The 19,879-nt window shown below is 47.2% G+C and overlaps 1 protein-coding gene across 1 annotated transcript; it reads right to left on the bottom strand.

The window, feature by feature from the left end:
* Positions 1–1,178: 1,178 nt before the first annotated feature.
* On the bottom strand, positions 1,179–14,994 carry LOC125540384 (disease resistance protein RGA5). Its single transcript, XM_087542522.1, has 4 exons — positions 14,736–14,994; positions 13,144–14,066; positions 3,450–5,088; positions 1,179–1,196 (listed from the first exon to the last, which is right to left on the bottom strand). Exons 2-4 carry the CDS (start codon positions 14,007–14,009, stop codon positions 1,179–1,181), a joined length of 2,523 nt encoding a protein of 840 aa, XP_087398648.1. The 5' UTR covers positions 14,010–14,066; positions 14,736–14,994.
* Positions 14,995–19,879: the final 4,885 nt, after the last annotated feature.

Below are 19,879 nucleotides of genomic sequence, written 5' to 3'. Positions count from 1 at the left end.
AAGGCCACAGTGTGGAATAAGCTTCAACCATTAAGAGGATGATATATTAGCCATTCGTGTATCTGCAGTGTACAGTCTGAACCCTGGGTTTGCCACGGCCCAACGATCCGGTGTTCTTTTTAGAAGTATAAGGTGCAAGAAGCGCCATATGGTGTTCTTGTGTAGCTAGATGTTGGAATGGTCGATTCTAGCTCCAACTTTCCCTCTACAAGAGCACACAACGCATGCATCATTTACCTCGCCCGGCAAACCCTTTCTTCCTGAGATTGCTGTTAATTAACCGGGACTGGGCTGCCGGGTTACTCAGGAAGTGACACATTAGTAAACAAACAGATCCACAGCACACGTGTTCCCCCTCTAAAACCTTACGTTCGTAGCATCTTCCTGAGATTGCTGTTAATTAACCAGGAGAAAAATAAATCGAAGAAGAGAAATTGTCAAAAAATGATTAAAAAAAATCAAAGCAGACTGGCGTGCCAAGGAGCCACTAGCGTCCCTGTCCGTCGTCGAGGCCCGCCTGCGCTCCACCACCTGACCATGGACCCAGGTAGACAAGACGTCCGCGCTGGCGCCGCCACGCACCCCAGCACCCCGCGCAACTGCCGCAGCACCACCACGCACCCGAGCGGCCGAGCCAACGTCCCAACACTGCGCCTCACCACCGTCATGGCCTGCACCAGCGCCGCGCCCCTGACCAAACGCCACAGCCCGCGCTGATGACCCCATGTGCGAGGAGGAGGAGGGACCTCATCATCGCTGCCGCCATCCTGGCTTTGTCCGGCGGCGAGGGAGGGGAGGAGAAGGAGGTGGCTAGAGCTAGGGTTCACCCAGCCGCCGCCCGCGGGAGCAAGGGATGCGAGGGGAAAGGGGTTGTTTGGTTCACGGCCACACGTTGCCATACCTCAATTTAGCCAAGTTTGACCAAGTTAGGTGATTGTTTCGTTCTAGCCACAACCAAGGTAAGCAATTTTTTTAAGAGCAGTAGACCCCACATGCCATAGACATAAATAGTGTGGCAAGATTTCCTAAGGCAACCGAAAGTGTGGCTAAGAATTTGAACAACTCAAGTAAGGCAAGTGTAGCAAAAATAATATGACAATATATGGCAAAGATAGTCACAAGCCAAAAACCCCTAAAATCTAAAGCGAGAGCAGTTTACGTTAATTTTCTCAGGCTTCTCAAGCAGCAAAGCCCAACTGCAAGACGCAAGGAACAGTGAGAAAGTTTATGTCCCATTCGATAAAAGTGAGAACAGGAACTTCAATCTGTTATTTTTTTCAAGATAGGACAAGGCTGAGTTCTTCAATCCCTTCTGTGCTGTAAGAACCATCCGTCAGCGTAAGAGAGAGCGAGGCGACAGAAATTGCTAGCGGCTTGCTGTTGTCCTGTGTGGTTTAGCTTCTGAGAAAAGCGATGTATGTCGATGAATTCCTGACTAACAGGGGCAGCTACACAAACAACTTCCTAAACATATGCATGTTTATCGAATAATTAAAGAGCACTTTAAAAATATCCATCGTATAGATAAATACAAGTTTTACAGTCACATACTTGGTAGCAAATGTTGACAGCATTCTTCCTGTAACAAAAACAACAGATATTGATATATATTATCCAACAAAGCACGAACACCATGAAATATAATTGTCTAGGGCATATCACGCCAACATGAATAGCCAGATAGAATTCAATTTGTTTGTACGAACAGCAAGCAGGTACAGTCCTTCGACCGAGCCCGGAGGTGACCTCACGCTCAGTGGCTTCGTTTTCTCGTGGTAGCATGTTTATTAAAGCTTCGGCAACTAGGCCTCAGCTCTGGAGACCTTCCCCTCCAAACCCTCGAACCGCTTGTGACCAAACACACATTAGCTAGGTAGCTTCTAGACGAACACAATATTTTGTTTGAAGATATATTTTTGAGTCAACCTTTGAATCCACAATGACAGGTGTATAGTAATAAAGGTGTTGGTATTAGATTACATCAGTTTTTAGTTGCATAGGTGGAAGAATGCTCGTGATTCACTCATCATGCATGTTATTCTTTCCTTCTCTAAGTGAACTGAGATTCCTTGAACAAGAAAATGAGTAGCATCCGCGTTACAATTTCTGCATGGTGTAGTGCCCGAGCTAACCACTGATAACCAGCAAGCCTTAAAAAGGAAGAGTGGGGCCACAGTTTGGGTTTTTCAGAAATATCTTATTTGAATAGAAAGAAATCTTCATTGTTTGAATAATTTGGATGTAATGTTTCGAGAGGATGTTGAGTTGTACCTGTTCGAATCTCCAAGCAAACCTCATCATATGGGCTTGAACCCGAATTTTTCTCTGCCAGGAAAGAAAAATTATCATTGGCTTTCAAAATAAACGAAACACTATAAATGTTCTATAGACTACCTATGCTTCAGTGTGATCCGCAGAAAACAGGCAATCAACGGGCCATAACATTTTGGTTACTGACTTACGTGTATGTGTACTTGGTTAGTGTAGATGCGAGCCTATCATCTGCGACGGCTAAGAAGTTTACAAACTATGGTGCCCCACAATACCTCCTTGGATGAATGATAATAATTTGATAATTTAATCTTGACTGTTAATTGATCAAGGACAATTTAGATATACAATCACGAAGCATGCTACATGTAGCAAGATTTAAAAGAATGTACATATATTTACTTATATCATTATTGTAGGGACTCTTATTGTATATGAAGGATTTACCCACCAGTTCTTCCCTATCTACCACGCATAGCTTATATCAAAACAAAACTTTTTCTTCAGACAGCACAATTATGTGTTTCCTTAATATGCAGCATAAAAATGTACAATATGAACACAATTTTCTGAGTACTTACCATGTGAATATCTCATAGTTTTTTTGTGCAATGAAAATAATATGATCAGGCTACACAGCTAGAGTTTATGTATCGTTTCTTTTCATTATTATCAACTTCCTTGTTTGGGACAGCGTGCAAGGTCTAATTGCTAACTCTTACACACTATTGAACTTACCATTAAACACCCCCCCCCCCCCCCCCCCCAAAAAAAACATACTCATCGGACAAGGCACTTGACCCCAATCGAGTTCGTCGTTATATTACTAGGATTAGAATGGGCCGCAAACAAGAAGTACAAACTACATAGATAAACAATACAATGTCAAACAAAAGTACGATTGGTTATATTATAGAGCAAAATGCAAAAAAGTGAACTTAAGGAAAATCAGGGATAACTAGTATTTGAAATGCGTAAATACGTGACGTAAATGTCAACATTGTATAGGATTATAAAGATGAGAAATGAGCAAATACTTTCACAAATCGCATTTTTTTTTTCGAAAAGGGGGAACTCCCCGGCCTCTGCATCAGAACGATGCATACGGCCATTGCATTAAATAAATCGCATGCAAGGTAAATAAATACAAATGCATGAAAGTGTAAATTAGTAGTTACCTTGATATTACCTCCCGATATTCTCCATCTCAGTTTGGGCTTGTTACGGTTCAACTGGATCTCTTTCTTAACTGCATTATGCAGAGTCTGTATATTTTTGTTGTCCGGATAGAACTTAACATAAACATGCTCGAGCGAAGTGAGGTTCTCTAATCCCAATGTGAAATCACCAAATTGAATCAGTGTGTGAGGCAAACCATAAAAAACTAACCGCAGAGTTTGGAGACTTTTCATGGCTCCTTGTGCAAACCTCAACTCCATGGTGTCACTCATCACATTGAATTTCGTTAGGCACGGAAATGGGTAACCACTGTCAATGATCAGCCGTTTATCTCTGCTGTGTGTAGATTTCTTCAGTTGTATGCACAGTTCAGTGAGAGACGGTATGCTCCCAAGGACTTGAAGGTCCTCCTCTCCCAATGTTTTCAGTGTAATACTTAGGGGGAAGAGGAATCGCAGGGAGCACATCCACCTTGGCACTGCACAAGCGATGCTATTAAGCATGTGGACTAACAACAGTTGTGTTAGTTGATTAAAGATTAACGGCAGCTCTTCTTCAATTTTAGTAGACCTTATGTCCAGCACTTGTAGAAATTGCAGATTCCCAATCCCTCTTGGGATCTTAGTGATAGATGTACCCTTTAAACTCAAATATCTCAGGTGAAACAAACTGCATATATCCTTCCAATGACTATTATCCACTTGCTTGCAGTCAGTTAAATCCAACACACGCAGGACTGGAAAACCAGAAAGTGCAGGCAACAAACTGAAAGCTGGACTAGACACAGTAAGTGACCTCACATAAGAAAAGCTCATGGTTGACAGCTGATTAGTAGCTTCGTCAATGCTTGTCTGGACGGACAGTCGGCGTATTTTACTTGGTAGATACCCTGGTTGCGGACCACCTATTGTTGTTAGGAAATTCTCCTCATTGGCCAAGGAAATGATGAGGTCACGCACCATATCGTGGAGACCACAAGAGCGCACTTTATTTGCATGATCAAATTTTACAGGTTGGACCAAACTCTTATTGATGAGCTCGTCCAAGTAATCCACTCCGACATCATACAAGCTCTTCCTTTGTTCCTTTTGCAAATAACCTTCACCCACCCATTTCCAAATCAATTGTTCTGTTTCAATCTCATAATCCTCTGGGTACATACTAAGATGCAGTAAACAAGTCTTTAGGTGTGGAGGTAGGCCAGAGTAACTTACAGATAATATTCTCCTCATGTTCTTCACATCATCATGACCATTGCCTAACCCCGAACTGATGGATTTGTACACGTTGGACCAATACTCATATATATGTGCTCGTCCCTTTTCACTAGACAGCAAGCTACCTATTGTAAGGATAGCTAGGGGAACTCCCCCACATCTTTTTAAAATGCTCTCAGATAATTTAACCAATTGATTTGGTGATGACTTGTTCTCCATCTCATATATTCTTTGGTAGAACAACTTCCTTGAGTCGACAACAGAAAGAGCTTTCAGCCGATATACACCACCAGCTTGCTGGGCTACATCCAGAACCCGTGTTGTTGTGATTACTCTACTTCCATATTTATTCCCAATCAACGCAAACTTGATATTTTCCCAAACGGATTTATCCCATATGTCATCAACTACAATCAAGTACCTTCAATTAATGGCAAAATACATATATTATAACTCTATTTGAGTTCTCATTCATTCAGCATAACTGAGCTACATTTTTTTTTTGAAAAAGGGGTGATTCTCCGGCCTCTGCATCAGAAAGATGCATACGGCCATCTTATTAACCAAAAAAGGTAGTGTCAACATGGTTCCAATGGTCTCCACAAAAAAATAAAAAGCATAAACAGCTCACACAGAGCCGAGGAAAAACGCCACAACCGGCTGGCTAAAAAATAGATAGAAAATCTAAATGCCTATCCTATTACATGACCGCCATCCAAACCGGTTAAATATATCCCGAGCTACCGTCTCCCAGCGGAAAGACCCAGTAACCAAATGCTCCCTGGCCTCCGTCTGGGTGAGTAGCGACCATGAACGGATCAGTGCCATAGTATGGAATATGACCTGCAAAAAATGTATACATGATATTCTGTTAAGTTAGACTCCAACCTGAATATGTCTCGCTAAGTTAGGCTCAATCCCATTAAGCCAGGTCCCAAATAACGCATAAACAGAATTCGGTGGATTGATACTAAAAGCAATATGGACTGTCTGCCAAAGTACCTTGGCTAACGGGCAATCAAAAAAGAAATGTTTGATAGTCTCATCCCGATGACAGAAACTACATCTAGTAGGTCCTGTCCAATTACGCTTAATGAGGTTATCCTTAGTTAAAATAACTTGTTTATGGACAAACCACATAAACACTTTAATTTTCAAAGGAACTTTGGCATCCCAAACATGCTTGGAAGTAGGAATGGAGTTTGAATTAATAACATCAATATACATTGATTTAACCATAAATACTCCAGACTTGGTCAGTTTCCAGCGTAATTCATCGGGTTGTTGTGAAAGCTGGACTTCCATCAGTCTCCTGACTAGATGGAGCCATTCTTCCCAACGATTGCCCATTAGCGTTCGTCGGAACTGAATATTAAGGGGGCTAGATTGAATGACCGATGCAACGAACACCTCATGTCGTTGAGCAATACGGTATAAAGACGGATATTGGATGGCCAAGGGTGTCTCGCCAAGCCAAGTATCCTCCCAGAAACGTGTACTCGTGCCGTTTTCAATGACAAACTTCGTCCTATTAAACAACGCCTGTTTGACTTTCATCAAGCCTTTCCAGAAAGGCGAGTCGGTCGGCCTGACAGTAACCTGGGACAAAGTTTTCGTCTGGAGGTACTTGCTGCGTAGGATTTGAGCCCACATCGCATCATTCTCCATTGATAGCTTCCACAGCCACTTGCTAAGAAGGCATTTATTCTTGACCTCTAGATTCTCAATACCTAGTCCCCCTTGGTCTTTCGGTCTGCAGATGATATCCCATTTAGTAAGCCGATATTTTCTTTTAAGCTCATCACCCTGCCAAAAGAAACGCGATCGATAGAAGTCCAGTCTCTTCCTAACACCAACTGGGATCTCAAAGAACGATAGGAGAAACATTGGCATACTCGTGAGCACCGAGTTAATCAGGATTAATCGGCCTCCGTATGACATGAGTTTACCCTTCCAACAACTCATTTTTTTCTCGAACCGATCCTCAATACACTTCCACTCTCTATTAGTCAGCCTACGATGGTGGATTGGAATCCCCAGGTAAGAGAAGGGTAACTCACCCAACTCACACCCAAACAATTGCCTATAAGCCTCCTGTTCATCTTTGGCCCTATCAAAGCAGAACAGCTCGCTCTTATGAAAGTTAATCTTTAACCCGGTCAATTGTTCAAATAGGCATAACACCAACTTCATATTTCTCGCCTTGGCCAAGTCATGCTCCATAAAGATGATTGTATCATCAGCGTACTGAAGGATGGATACACCTCCATCAATTAGATGAGGTACCAATCCACCTACTTGACCATTTTCCTTAGCCCTTCCTATCAAAATTGCTAACATATCCACCACTATGCTAAACAAGATAGGGGCATCGGATCTCCTTGTCGTAGGCCTTTATGTGTCTGGAAGTAATGACCTATGTCATCATTAACTTTAATTTCCACACTACCTTTTTGCGTAAATAATTCAACCTGTCGGCGCCAGGCTTCATCAAATCCTTTCATACGCAATGACTGTTGGAGAAATGGCCATTTGACCTTATCATACGCTTTCTCGAAATCCACCTTAAAAATTACTCCATCTAATTTTTTGGAATGGATTTCATGGAGTGTTTCATGCAGGACGACCACCCCTTCAAGGATATTCCTGTCCGGCATGAAAGCAGTTTGAGACTGTTGCACCACAGTATGCGCAATCTGTGTGAGTCTGTTTGTCCCGACCTTAGTGAAAATTTTGAAACTAACATTGAGGAGACAGATCGGCCTGAATTGCTCAATTATCACCGCATCCGTCTTCTTGGGAAGCAGTGTGATAGTCCCAAAATTCAAGTGAAATAATTGAAGCTGGCCAGAAAACAGATCATGGAACATAGGTAGTAAATCCCCCTTAATAACGTGCCAGCACTTTTTATAGAACTCTGCCGGGAATCCATCAGGTCCGGGAGCCTTATTGTTTTTCATCTGTGTAATAGCATCAAACACCTCCTTCTCCGAGAACGGGGCAGCCAGAATATCATTATCGGCATCCGATAGCTGAGGCACATCCTCAGTCCTGGACTCATGGAGGGACACACAATTATCCTTCGGAGGTCCAAACAACTGCTTATAATAGTCGGTAATATATGTTTTTAGGTTGTCCTGGCCTAAAATGGTACCCTCGTCTTGCTCAAGCTGAAAGATACGTTTCTTTCTGTGCTTGCCATTGGCTATCAAGTGGAAGAACTGAGTATTCGCGTCCCCTTGGACTACTTTGCAGACTTTAGCACGCAAAGCCCACTTCAATTCTTCTTCACGGAGCAGTTCTTTTAACCTCGTCTCCGCTTCATTTTTAGCCTGAAGCTGAGTTGGCGTTAGAATATTGGATTCGGCCTGTATGTCCAGGGCCTGTATAAGAGCAAGGAGTCTATCCTTCTCCATCTTGTACACACCACTGAGGTTCTTAGCCCATCCCCGTAAGAAACTCCTTAGGTGCCTAATTTTATTCTGCCAACGCTCTAACGCAGTCTTGCCCCCAAGACTTCTATCCCACTCCCGAGCAATCAAATCCAAGAACCCCTCACGTTCAAACCATGACATCTCGAAGGAGAAGGTATTCTTGTTACCCACATGGTTCGGCTCACCTGAATCCACGAACAATGGGGTATGATCAGATATGCCCCTTGAAAGAGCTTGCACCGTCATCAGAGGGAACTTTTGTTCCCACTCCACGCTCGCAAGCACTCGATCAAGTTTTTCATAGGTTGGGTGTGGCATAGCATTAGCCCAAGTGAACTTTCTACCCGAAAGCTCTATCTCTCTCAGATCCAAGCTTTCAATAATGGTATTAAACATGAACGACCATCTGCCGTCAAAATTATCATTGTTCTTCTCCTCTCTCCTCTTGATGATATTGAAATCACCCCCAACTAGAATTGGAAGCTGTTCTGACCCACAGATACGAACCAGGTCCGCCAGGAACTCCGCTTTAAGCTCGGGCTGTGCGGCACCATACACCGCCACCAAAGCCCAGTTAAAACCATCAATCCTGGACCTGACTCGAAACTTCACCGTGAAGTCTCCCATTACTACACTTCGAACTTCAAGCGAATCGCATCTCACACCTAGTAAGATGCCACCCGACCTTCCTCGCGGAGGAAGGCAATGCCAATCAAAATCAATACCACCCACCAAAGAAGAGAGAAACTGGGGTGCAAAGTTATCTCTAACCGTCTCCGATAGAGCAACAAAATCTAACCTCTGCTCTAAAGCTGCCTCAGCAAGGAATTTTCTTTTAGCCAAGTCCTTCAGACCTCTGCTATTCCAAAAAATTCCTCTCATAATTCATCATGGAATTTTTTAGTGGTACGAATCCTAGCACTCCTACGAACTGCGGAAGCGGGATAGATTTTCCGATTCCACTTACGCTTAGGTTTACTAGGTGCTGTCGCCCGGTCCTCATCATCGGGTTCATAGATATTACCATCATCAATCTCTAGGGGTATATCATCGTCGTCAGAGTCATGATTGGGTGGTGCTAAATCCGCACATAGATTACCTAGCACTCTGACCCCTAACGCATCAATCTCATCATCCTTCATTGGATTAACGGCTGCAAGGTTACGAATAGTCTCTAAGGCACGTTCCGCCTCCAAATCTAATAAATCATTCACCGAATTGGAAATCTCACTATCCGTAGCCCCTAGTGAAATTCCTAATTGGTTTGCATTATTTATAATCTCCTCATTAGAAAAATGCAATAAGGAATTAGATAGGTTGACGGACATACCAGAAGACAAAGTAGCCTCCTGAAGCTTGGCCGCCCTCATAGCGCACCGCTGCTGCATATCATCTACCTCGGGTATGTCGAGGATGCGAGCACTCATCCGTCTCCCCTCGGCGATAGGGTCCGGGATCCCGCCAAACGCCACAACCTCCTCCCTAGTAACACCTGGCACAGAGTCCCTCACAGGCTCTACCGGGGTTACCAGAGAAGGCGTATGTGGGCTCCCGATCCCCTTAGACGGGAGTCCCACTCTAGGGACCCTGGTCATGGGTAGGAGCGAAGAGGTGATGACGGGGGCCGCCTGCCCACGCCCTCCTCCGACCTCGGCCGCCGGCTCAGACGTATGAGCCAGCGGCGAGGGAGAGACGGTCCTCGTGATCGTCGAGGGCGAAGGGGGAGCCAAGGCCTCCTGCCCCAGCACCCCCCCAGTGCTGCTGCTGCCGCGGTGGTTACCGCCACCGTCGGGGAAGCAGGAGCCGAGGCCGCCTGCCTCGGGCTCCCGCCCCTCGTGCCGGCCGACCCACACGGGGCCCGTGTGACCGACGCCGCCAAAAGCGAGGTGGGGTGGGAAGGAGGCGAGGCCACCTGCCCCGAAGTTCCTCCCCCACGACCCGCCTTGCCCGAATCCGCCGACACCGGAGTCGCGTCCACATTGATCTGGCCATGAGGAGCTCCCTCCGGGCTCCTCTCCAAAGCTCCGACCATTGACCTGGCCGGCCGTCCAGCAAACCAACTAGCATCCCCCTCGAACTCCAACGGGGGGAGCGTATGCTCAAGAGAATCATCAGAATCTACCGGTCACTCCATAGTCTGGGAGGTGCCGAAGCTGGCTCAAAAGACCCAAAACGCAGAGTAGTCATAGGCACCGTTGGAGACGCTGCATGCTCAATCCCGGTCCCATCCCCGGGCACCTAAGAACCATTAGACCCCTCACGCATGTGCTCATCAGACGGTGCCCCCTTGGCCCCGGCATTGCCATCACTGTCTTGCATGTCAACATCGTTACCATTAACCGGATCATCAAATAAATCCGTGTCCTCAAACTCGATATCTAGCGGGAACACCACTCCCCTGTAAGTCCAGTTAACCTTATCGGGTACGAACTCAATATCCAGAACACTCACTAATATCCGGGCCACCCCATGGGCACGTGTGAAAGCCATATCCACTTTTTCCGTCTTCCCCACCATGATACCCATACTAGCTACCACTCGAGCGTCCTGCAGAGGCTTAGAAGGAGCCCCTGTAAACCTCAACCAGACCTGCGTCAGCGGCTTCCCCTTAGGCTCAACCTGCTTCCACTCATGGAACTCTAGGATACACGTAGTACCGGGAATCCGACACAAGCCAAAGCTCAACAATCTCTGCAAATCCTCCACAGATGGGAACTCAACCTTAAAAGACCTGTCCTCGATAAGCACCAATTCCCATCGAAAATCCCCGGGAGCCAACTCCTGAAGCCTCCTCACAATCTGTGCCTCAGTCACCTCTCCCTGGGTTGCTTTCACAATCCCGGCAGTCAAGCTCAGGGTATCCTCCGGGACCTCTCTCGCCACCGGGGACTCAAAAAACATGAGCTCAGCACAATAGACTCCATAAATGTTCAGCGTCGGAGGCAGGTCACGCATCAACGGGCACTTCCCGGAGTCATGTACAGTCTTGCCACACGTCTCGCACAACTGGGCCACACATTCAGCAATGAAGTGACCCTTCTCACCGCAGCGGTAACAAAGCATCCGTTCCTTCTTTCGTGCATATTTGGACGCCCTTTCAGTAGCCTCATCTACCATCCCAGCCTCAGGAACCTCGACCGTAACCACGGCGTTCGTCACCTCCATCGCCTGGGACTCGGTGGGCGTATGGTCAACCTCCGCTGTGGACGCCTCGGGATCAACTGCCTTGGGCGGGGGTGGTCGGCGGAATCTCCCACGGCCCCCACCCCGACCACCACGATGGCCACGAAAGCCTCCTCTCTGACGGTGATCCGGGCCGGAAGCCCCCTCGACGAAACCTCCTGTCGGGCCGAGAAACGGTCTCTCAGCCGACCCGTCACTCTGCCAAGCATAGCCACGGCCACCACCCGTGGATGAAGACCCACGATGCTGTCCAACTCCATACGCATCAGAACCATCATCCCCCCACTGACCTCGGGGTGGATCAAAGGACTCTGTAGTGTTGGGACTCTGTCTCGTTTGCACCGATCCCGGCCGATCTTGCGCGGGCCGCGCGACGTAGTGCGGCGGAGGCTTGGCACGAGGCTGGTTGCCGATAGTTGGCGTAGCTCCTGAAGCACTACCCCGAACCGGTGCTGCCGCGCCCGGCGCCGAAGGCCGGGTCCCGCCCCGACCCGCAGCCGGCTGCACAACGAGCGCCACGCCGGGTGCTGGGGGCCGAGTCCCGCCCCGACCCACAGCCGTCTGCATGGCAACCGCGCCTGGTGCCGGAGGACGCTGCCCACCCCGACCGGCCGAAGGCAGCTGTTGCACATACCCTGGCCGCTGGGTACCAACGCCGCGACCAAGGAAGGCCGGCGCCGCGCCATCACCCGCCGGCTGCCTCTGGCCTGCGAGCACTGGTGCCCCACGTCCGGCGGCCTTAGCACTCAGCGTCGCAGCCCCATCCCGACGTGAAGGAGCCGCCGCAGCCCCAGTCGGCGGCGGCGCAGCCCCATCCTGACCTGAAGGGGCCGCCGCCGTGGTTGTTTTGGCCGGCGGCGCTGCCGTCCCGCGGCCAGCCATACCCTGGAGAGGTGGGATCCTCTTCGCCCGACCCGCACCGCACAGTGGGAAGCCCGGAGTCCCGCGCCTAGGAGTCCTAGCGATAGCAGCCGACGGCGCGGTAGCGGAGGAAAGAGCGATCGCTGCGTGCGTGCATGGAGTATCGCTAAGTGAGAGACTCGGGACCGGTCCAGCCTGGGCCACATACCCAGCCGTCCCAGGCCCATCTCCTCGCATCTCCGACCGACACAAAGTCGGCCCATCGCAGCCCACCAAGTAATTCAAACGAGCCGATCGCATCTCAGCGATCTGGGAGAACCCTGCGGACGCCATGGCTGCCGCCGGCGCAGGACGCTCGCCCCTCAGCTTCCCGTTCTTTCGTTTCTTAACAGTAATCCATGAATCCGGCCTAATCTTGTCGAAAAGAGTAAGATTTGGAAGGCAAACCTTAGGTAAAGGGCCCTTCCATGGCCTGACCGCCGATGCTGCATTCCTCCGATGAACGACACGTCGCACCAACTCCTTCCTCTCGTCCGGATGAAGCCCCACCCGCGCCGGATCCTCCACCGGCACTACCGTGTCTACGGTCTTGGCCACATCATCTTCATCATATCCTGCATGAAAAAGATCGCATATCAAATCCGAAGGTGTAGGCGAGTGCGGCGAACCTTCTGAGCCTTCGTTGTCTCCGGCGTCATCCTCGTTGTCCGCCTCCAACAGAGCCCAAAAACGGCCCCCGATGCCTGCCCGCGCAGCCGCCGCGGAGGGACACGGCGCGGCGGCGGCCTCCGCGGTCCCCCGGGGATTCGCCCTAGGAGTCACCCGGGGAGTCGCCCCAGCCATCGCCTGTTAGTCGCAGCCAGTCCCCTTCTCTGGATTCCCAGATGAAGAAAATATAAAACTTGATATAAAACTTGAGAGTTCTGCAGTACTGCAATTTCCTTGTGACGTGCATGTGCATGTACGTAACATTGAGGAACACATATTCACATACGTACCTCTTGTTTTCAAGGAATGTTCTTATCTCACTAATGAGCTGTTCTTCGCCCCACGATGCCTCATTAATGTTCTGGTACGTGTGCTTGTCAAGTTGATGGAGCAAGCTCTTGAAAATCCGCTTCATGTTAGGATTAAGAGACACTGAAATAAAAGCCGCACAATCAAATTGCGGTTTTTGTGTTTGAATATGGACTTGCCCTTTCATCTTCTTATACACTGCATTGGCAAGGGTTGTCTTGCCTAATCCACCAAGTCCAACAATAGAGACCACCTTGAGCTGTTTCTTGGAAACCTCGTCTCCCTCTGTCAACATCTGGACTACCTCAAGGCTCTTCTCGTCAATGCCAAGGAGCTCCGTCGCCTTTTTATACAAGGTTGACAGGCGAAGGGTGTCAACAGTTGGACCAGTTGGCTTGGCAGGAGCCTTACTGTCAATCTGGTACCTTTTACGCCGCTCACTGATCTCCTCGATGCGTCCCTTGATGTCTTTGATATCGACTCCGATCTTGTGGTGTATCTTGCCCTTGGTCAGCAGGCTGAGGCACTTATCAATGAAATCCCTGAAGCTGTGCAACTTCTCTGGTTGTCCATCGGTTTCGATGTGCACCATGAACTTGTCAATGTTATCTTCCAGGTCGTATGAGAGGTCTCTGACATCCTTGGCCCAAAGCTTGATCTGCCTGTCAGGCGGCTGGTCAATTGGCGCCTCAGAGATCTCAACCAGAGCCGCCTCCATATGCTCCATCTCAGCTTTGAGGAACACGATCTCGCCTTTGACACCCTTTTGAAGGTTGTACTCCTTGGTGATCAGGTTGGTGAGCTTGGGCAGGAGCGTGCCCATCGCTCCGGTCACAACAGCGGCCATGCTTGGCCGCACACGTTATCTCAGCGGTTGGCGTTGGCGTTTGTGAATTAGAGCAACCTAAAGAATGGCAGTATGATAAATTAGTCAGGATGGTAGTAATTAATAAGTCAAAATGATTGTAAAAAAATTAGGACAAACATCCTCGGAACCAAACAAAAGGGACAGTAAAGCAATGAGTGCACCGATGGTGAAATTTTTGGAAAAACCTGGAGCCGGTCTTACAAAGCAGATATAAAGCAAATCTGCATTTATTTATTTACTTTGGTGGCTATGTAATAAAAAAAGGAACCGTGGGAAAGCAATGGTGCCAAGACATGCATGTTGCTTTGCGTAGTAACATGACTGGTCAATCCTGGGTAGCATGAAGGAACTTAACAGCATCCTAAACAAGATTACTTAAAAGAGCAGCAGCAGATCCGGAGAATTATTATTTTTTAGATCATGAGGGAGGTCAAGGCCTCCCTCGTTCCATATGATATGGAACCAGGAGTAACAGGGTTCAGGAAACGAAAGCAAAAGAAAAGTCTAAGGTTGAGAAGTAGCCGAAATACAATGGCTCAAAGTGCATACAAATTGAGGTTTCCTAGGGGAAAGGTAACAGAGATAAGCTATCTATCACAGTCAGCACATTTCAAGAGCCCTCCGCCTGCAGCTTGCACTCAGACGCCGAGTTCATCTGGAGGAAAACAAAAATTTGCCCAAGGGAAATAAGAAGAAGGTAATTACCTATCTACAGCAGCAGATCTGGTGGACGGGAACTCTTAGCTTCGTCTTCAGAACCGGGCGCTCAACTCATATCGATGGTTAAGGAGGTGGGCGCTAGATCTCGCGTGGAGGGGATGGAGGTGGAGACTCGAGAGTGAAGCAGCTGGAGACTCTTACGGGGAAGATTTGGGCGGTGGGGAAAGCCGACATGGAGTGATGGAGAGACTGTTGAGAGCGGCTCTTTCATTTCTTTTTTTGATTAGTCTCGTAGTAGCAATGATGGAAACAAAGATTCGGTGTCATCCGTATCTATCCATCAAAGATAGATACACAGAGCTTTGCGCGGTGGAGTGGAGTGAGGGACCAGGCAACACTATTCTCCTCGATCAGGGCATTCAGGGACTCAGGGTCACATGTGCCCTCTGGCCTCTACTTCGTTTTTTCACACAGACTGAAATTCGGAGTGAAAAGGACGTCAGCAGCAGTAAAATGTTGGCACATGCGAACAGTGCTTGGGCATGTGAGAGGAATTTCAGCCATGTGTGTAATTCCGCGAAAACTACATGCCTTTGCACATCAAAGTGATCAAATCGATTATGACCGAGGCATTGGCCTTACGTTTGGTCTTAGGGCCCATTCAGAAGCTCTCCGCAAGTCAGCTTCACCATCTCCGCGTGCGAAGCCAGCCCGAACGCACCAACTTCTGGAAGCCTGCTTCCCGCAGCCCGTCCTGCCACAGTGTAATTCCATGGAGCAGCGGAAGCATAGCTTCTATAAAGGAGGAAGGTGGAGTTGCTGCAATTTACACAAAAATGCCATCTCCAAGTCAATCCTTGCGTACCGATTCGCCCGACGCGCTTCTCTTCTATCCATGGTTGTCCAGTTTCTCTTCTCCCCCTCGTTCCCTTTCTCCCCTGACTGTAACCCTAGGAGGGCGCCGCCACACCGCCGCAGGCCTACCGCCATCCATCTGACACGGCGCCGGTGCTCCATTGCGTCTGCGCATGTTTCCCATCCGATACCCATTGTAGTCGCCGCTCCATCTCCTCCTTACCACCGCCCATCCTTAATGCGCCCGGACGCCCGAGTCTACTTCAACTTCCTCCGTTGCTGGCCACTGGCACCCGGTCAACCTGCTCCGTCGAGCTTGCCGCTGGATCCACGCTAGAGAGCTCACTTCTCCTAGCTCCCTTCGCCACGTCAGCTTCCTTCATGGCTATTTGGAGTTTGTACAGTGTTTGGAGCTGCTCTCAGCTGTAGAACGAAGCGCTGCTCCCGTTAGAAGCTGGCGGCGGCTGGCTTCGCAAGAAGCTGGCTATTTTGGGAAGGTGAAGAGGATTCAAACGGGGCCTTAATTTGGCAAGTACAGTCAAGTGTAACCGCATAGAGGCGAACTCTGACAACATTAAGGTGATAGAAGCAATTAAGAATGGATGTCGCTCTTTTGGTCTATCCGCGACAGTTTTTGATGATACTATTTTTTAGCATGCTTCTAGAGAGAATAATTGTGCTGCCCATGATTTAGCCAAACTACCTAGGAGTAAGTTATGTGCCGGGTGGATCCACCCATAGAGATTTTTGATACTCTTCTAGAAGATACTATGCAGGGCCAGCCCTGGTGTATGGCTAGCGGGGCGGCGGCCGAAGGCCCACGTCGGGAGGGGGGCCATGATGTAATACACGTATATAGTATAGCGCAGAAAAAATAAGTAAAGGAAAAAATTATGAGAGAAAAAACGAGATGGGCTCGGCCCATCCGATCCAGCGCACGCAAGTCACGCCCGCACAGGACTGCTATTGAAATGCATATGTGTGAAATAAATTGATCGAAGATATGGCTTTTCCGAAGGCAACTAGTTGACGAGCGCTTCTTCGGGAGCCTCGCAACAATCACTTGTGGGTGGGCTGAGAGCGCGCCATTTAGCATGCTCTCAGGCACCGCCACATGTCGCGCTCTGGACGCTCCTTTCGGATTTTGTTTCTTTTTATTTTCTACACGTGTTTTCGGCTTTTAAACCAGTTTTCCCCGATTTTTTCACTTTTTAGTTTTCCACCGGTTTTCCTTAGCTTTTGGACAAAACAAATCACACGAAAAATGCGTTTTTTTTTCTTTTGCTTTCGTGAGAGGCATAGTTTTGCTTTTACGAGAGGCACAGAAATGGAAAAGAAACGCTTTTTCTTAATATTTTTTGCTTCCGCGAGAGGCACGGTTTTGCTTCTGCGAGAGGTACGATTGTGCTTTCGCGCCATGCCTCTTGAAAACGAAAAAAACGCGTTTTCTCTTTTTTTTCCTTTCGTGGGAGGCACGGTTTTGCTCGCGCGAGAGGCATGGCCGTGCCTCTCGAAAACGGAAAAAAAATATATGTTTTCTCTTTTCTTAGGGATCCTGATCTTATCCCTTTGGGAGGATCTTGGTGCGCCTAGACCAGGGTTGTGGGGACTTTCCCCACTACCCACATTCATGTGTGTCCCCCATGCAGGTGTGCCCCACTCCGGAACCTTCTAGAACCTTCCCAGTATAATACCAAAAAAACTTAAATTATTTTTGGAATCCCAATAACAACTTTTCATATATGAATCTTTACCTCCGGACTATTCCGGAGCTCCTCGTGATGTCCGTGATCTTATTCGGGACTCCGAACAACCTTCGGTTAACAACACAATAACTCAACTATACTTAGATCATCACCAAACGTTAAGTGTGTAGACCCTGCGGGTTCGAGAACTATGCAGACATGACTGAGACACCCCTACAGTCAATAACCAATAGCGGGACCTGGATGCCCATATTGGTTCCTACATATTCTATGAAGATCTTTATTGGTCGAACCTCGATGTCAAGGATTCAGCTAATCCCGTATGCAGTTCTCTTTGACCATCGGTATGTTAATTGCCCGAGATTCGATCGCCGATATCTCTATGCCTAGTTTAGTCTCGTTACCGGCAAGACTCTTTAATCATTCCATAATACAAGATCCCGTGACTAACTCTTTAGTCACATTGCTTGCAAGCTCATTGTGATGATGAATTACCGAGTGGGCCCCCAGATACCTCTCTGTCATACGGAGTGACAAATCACAGTCTTGTTTCATGCCAACTCAACAGACACCCTCGGATATACCTGTATAGAATCTTTATAGTTACCCAGTTACGTTGCGATGTTTGATACACACACGGTACACCTCCGGTGTTAGTGAGTTGCATGATTTCATGGTCATAGGAACAAATACTTGACATGCAGAAAACAATAGCAATAAACTTGATACGATCATATGCTACGCTTATAGTTTGGGTCTTGTCCATCACATCATTCTCCTAATGATGCGATCCCGTTATCAAATGTCAACAAAACCATAGTCATCTTTGATCAACGAGCTAGTCCGGTAGAGGCTCACTAGGAACATGTTGTTGTCTATGTATCCACACATGTATTTGAGTTTCCAGTCAATACAATTATAGCATGGATATTAAATGATTATCATGAACCAGGAAATATAATAATAACCATTTTATTGTTGCCTCTAGGGCATATTTCCAACAGGAGAAAAGTTATGAATGGTCGCAGAGAGCTACTTGGAGAAAACATGGTGCGCAGCCCACAAATTGGAGACATGTGTATCTCTATTCTCCATAATTAATGGAGATTCACGGGTTATCCTATTTTATGCTATTTTACCTTAGACAGAGTAGCAGGTCCCAATTAGTACTCATCATGTGCTAAGAACAATTAGCTCGTGTTGGTTATGACTATGATGATGATGAGGAGTTGTTATTATGATGATGATGAGTTATGTGCTAGAATGATGAGTTGTTATATGAATATGATGATGATGATGATGATGATGATGAGTTTATATTATGATGATGGTGATGAGTTGTTCTTATGCCCCTACTAATCCAAACTTGGTCACTTTGGATCCGTCCACTTAAATCTAATCTGCATTTCTTTCATCCACTGACATAATAACTCATCATGATCATAATGATAGAACGATCTCTTAATTGCTACTGTATTAAAAGTTATATAACGGTATATAAATACGGTATAAAACAAAAGAAATGGAATACATATGAATAGTAGTAGCGCGGGGTAAGGGCACACACTACTAGGACTTAGCAGTAGCACGGGTATAAACCTACGGTACTGATAACTAAGTTAGTAGTAGCAAGGGTTTATACCAGCGCTACAGCTAAAAGTTAGTTGAAGCGCCCTAGTAGTAGCGTGGCTCCCGCGCTACTGCCAGGCAGAAACCTTGCGCTACTACTAGGGTTTTCCCTAGTAGTGTAATAGCATCACTGGAATGCCTATGCATTTTGCCATGTTATTTTTTGATTATTGATTGATGAGATCTTTTTCACATCCTTTCAAGTTAAGCTAACAATTTAAGTAGAGTCATGTCGCTTATTTCTTATGTTTTTGACTATTTACTGTGAGGCAACAGCCCTAGAGTTCTTTATTCCAAACCAGCAACCAAAAGTATGTACAAAATGAGAAGAGACAAAGAAAATAATTCTTATGTACAAATATTTACCTACTTACAACAACACCTTACGGCAAATAGCTAATTCAGGCTAGAAGCATAGGCCTAATAATATCTTTCATCCTACTAGATGACCCGTTGCGCCATCTAGTGACCCTTGAATCTCAGCCCCACACGCACGACAAATGGATCTACCACTGGGGCTCTGAAGCGGCTTAGTACTACACCTTTTACTTCAGAGAGGTGGCTGCTCATCCAACTTATCCTTGGATTTGGAAATCAAAGTGCACCGTGAAGATCAAGGAGTTTGGCTGGCTACTAGTGTGTGACCGTGTTAACACCAAAAACATATTGATCAGATATCACTATATTATTGAGGGAGGTACTGACTGCCTCCTCTATGATGACCATCTAGTAGAAACCTTGGAACACATGATCTTCACTTGCAGCTTTGGTGTTCAATGTTGGAGCTCCCTTGGAATCAGCCCGCCCACACAGGGCTTCATACTGGACTGGATTGCTCACTCCAAAAATAATTGGGGCTGCCCCCTATTCATGGAAATATTCTTAGTGGTGGCCAGAGGCATCTGGAAAGAGAGAAACGCCAACACTTCAAAGGGATCACGCCTTATTTTCTCTCCTGGAAGAACAGGACGACAAGAAGGAGCTTGGAGGATAGGATGG

The sequence above is a fragment of the Triticum urartu genome, chromosome 2A, assembly GCF_056163025.1.
Source record: "Triticum urartu cultivar PI428250 chromosome 2A, HENAU_Tu73, whole genome shotgun sequence".
NCBI lineage: Eukaryota > Viridiplantae > Streptophyta > Magnoliopsida > Poales > Poaceae > Triticum > Triticum urartu.
Note: the sequence above shows the minus strand (reverse complement) of the source record. Positions and strands in the feature narration are given on the sequence as shown.

Bases quoted from the DNA above. Each gene is read 5' to 3' on its own strand.
- LOC125540384 (XM_087542522.1), bottom strand. From the start codon at position 14,009: ATGGCCGCTGTTGTGACCGGAGCGATGGGCACGCTCCTGCCCAAGCTC. The intron at 5,089-13,143 runs GTACGTATGTGA...CATTAATTGAAG, and splicing joins ACATTCCTTGAAAACAAGAG to GTACTTGATTGTAGTTGATG.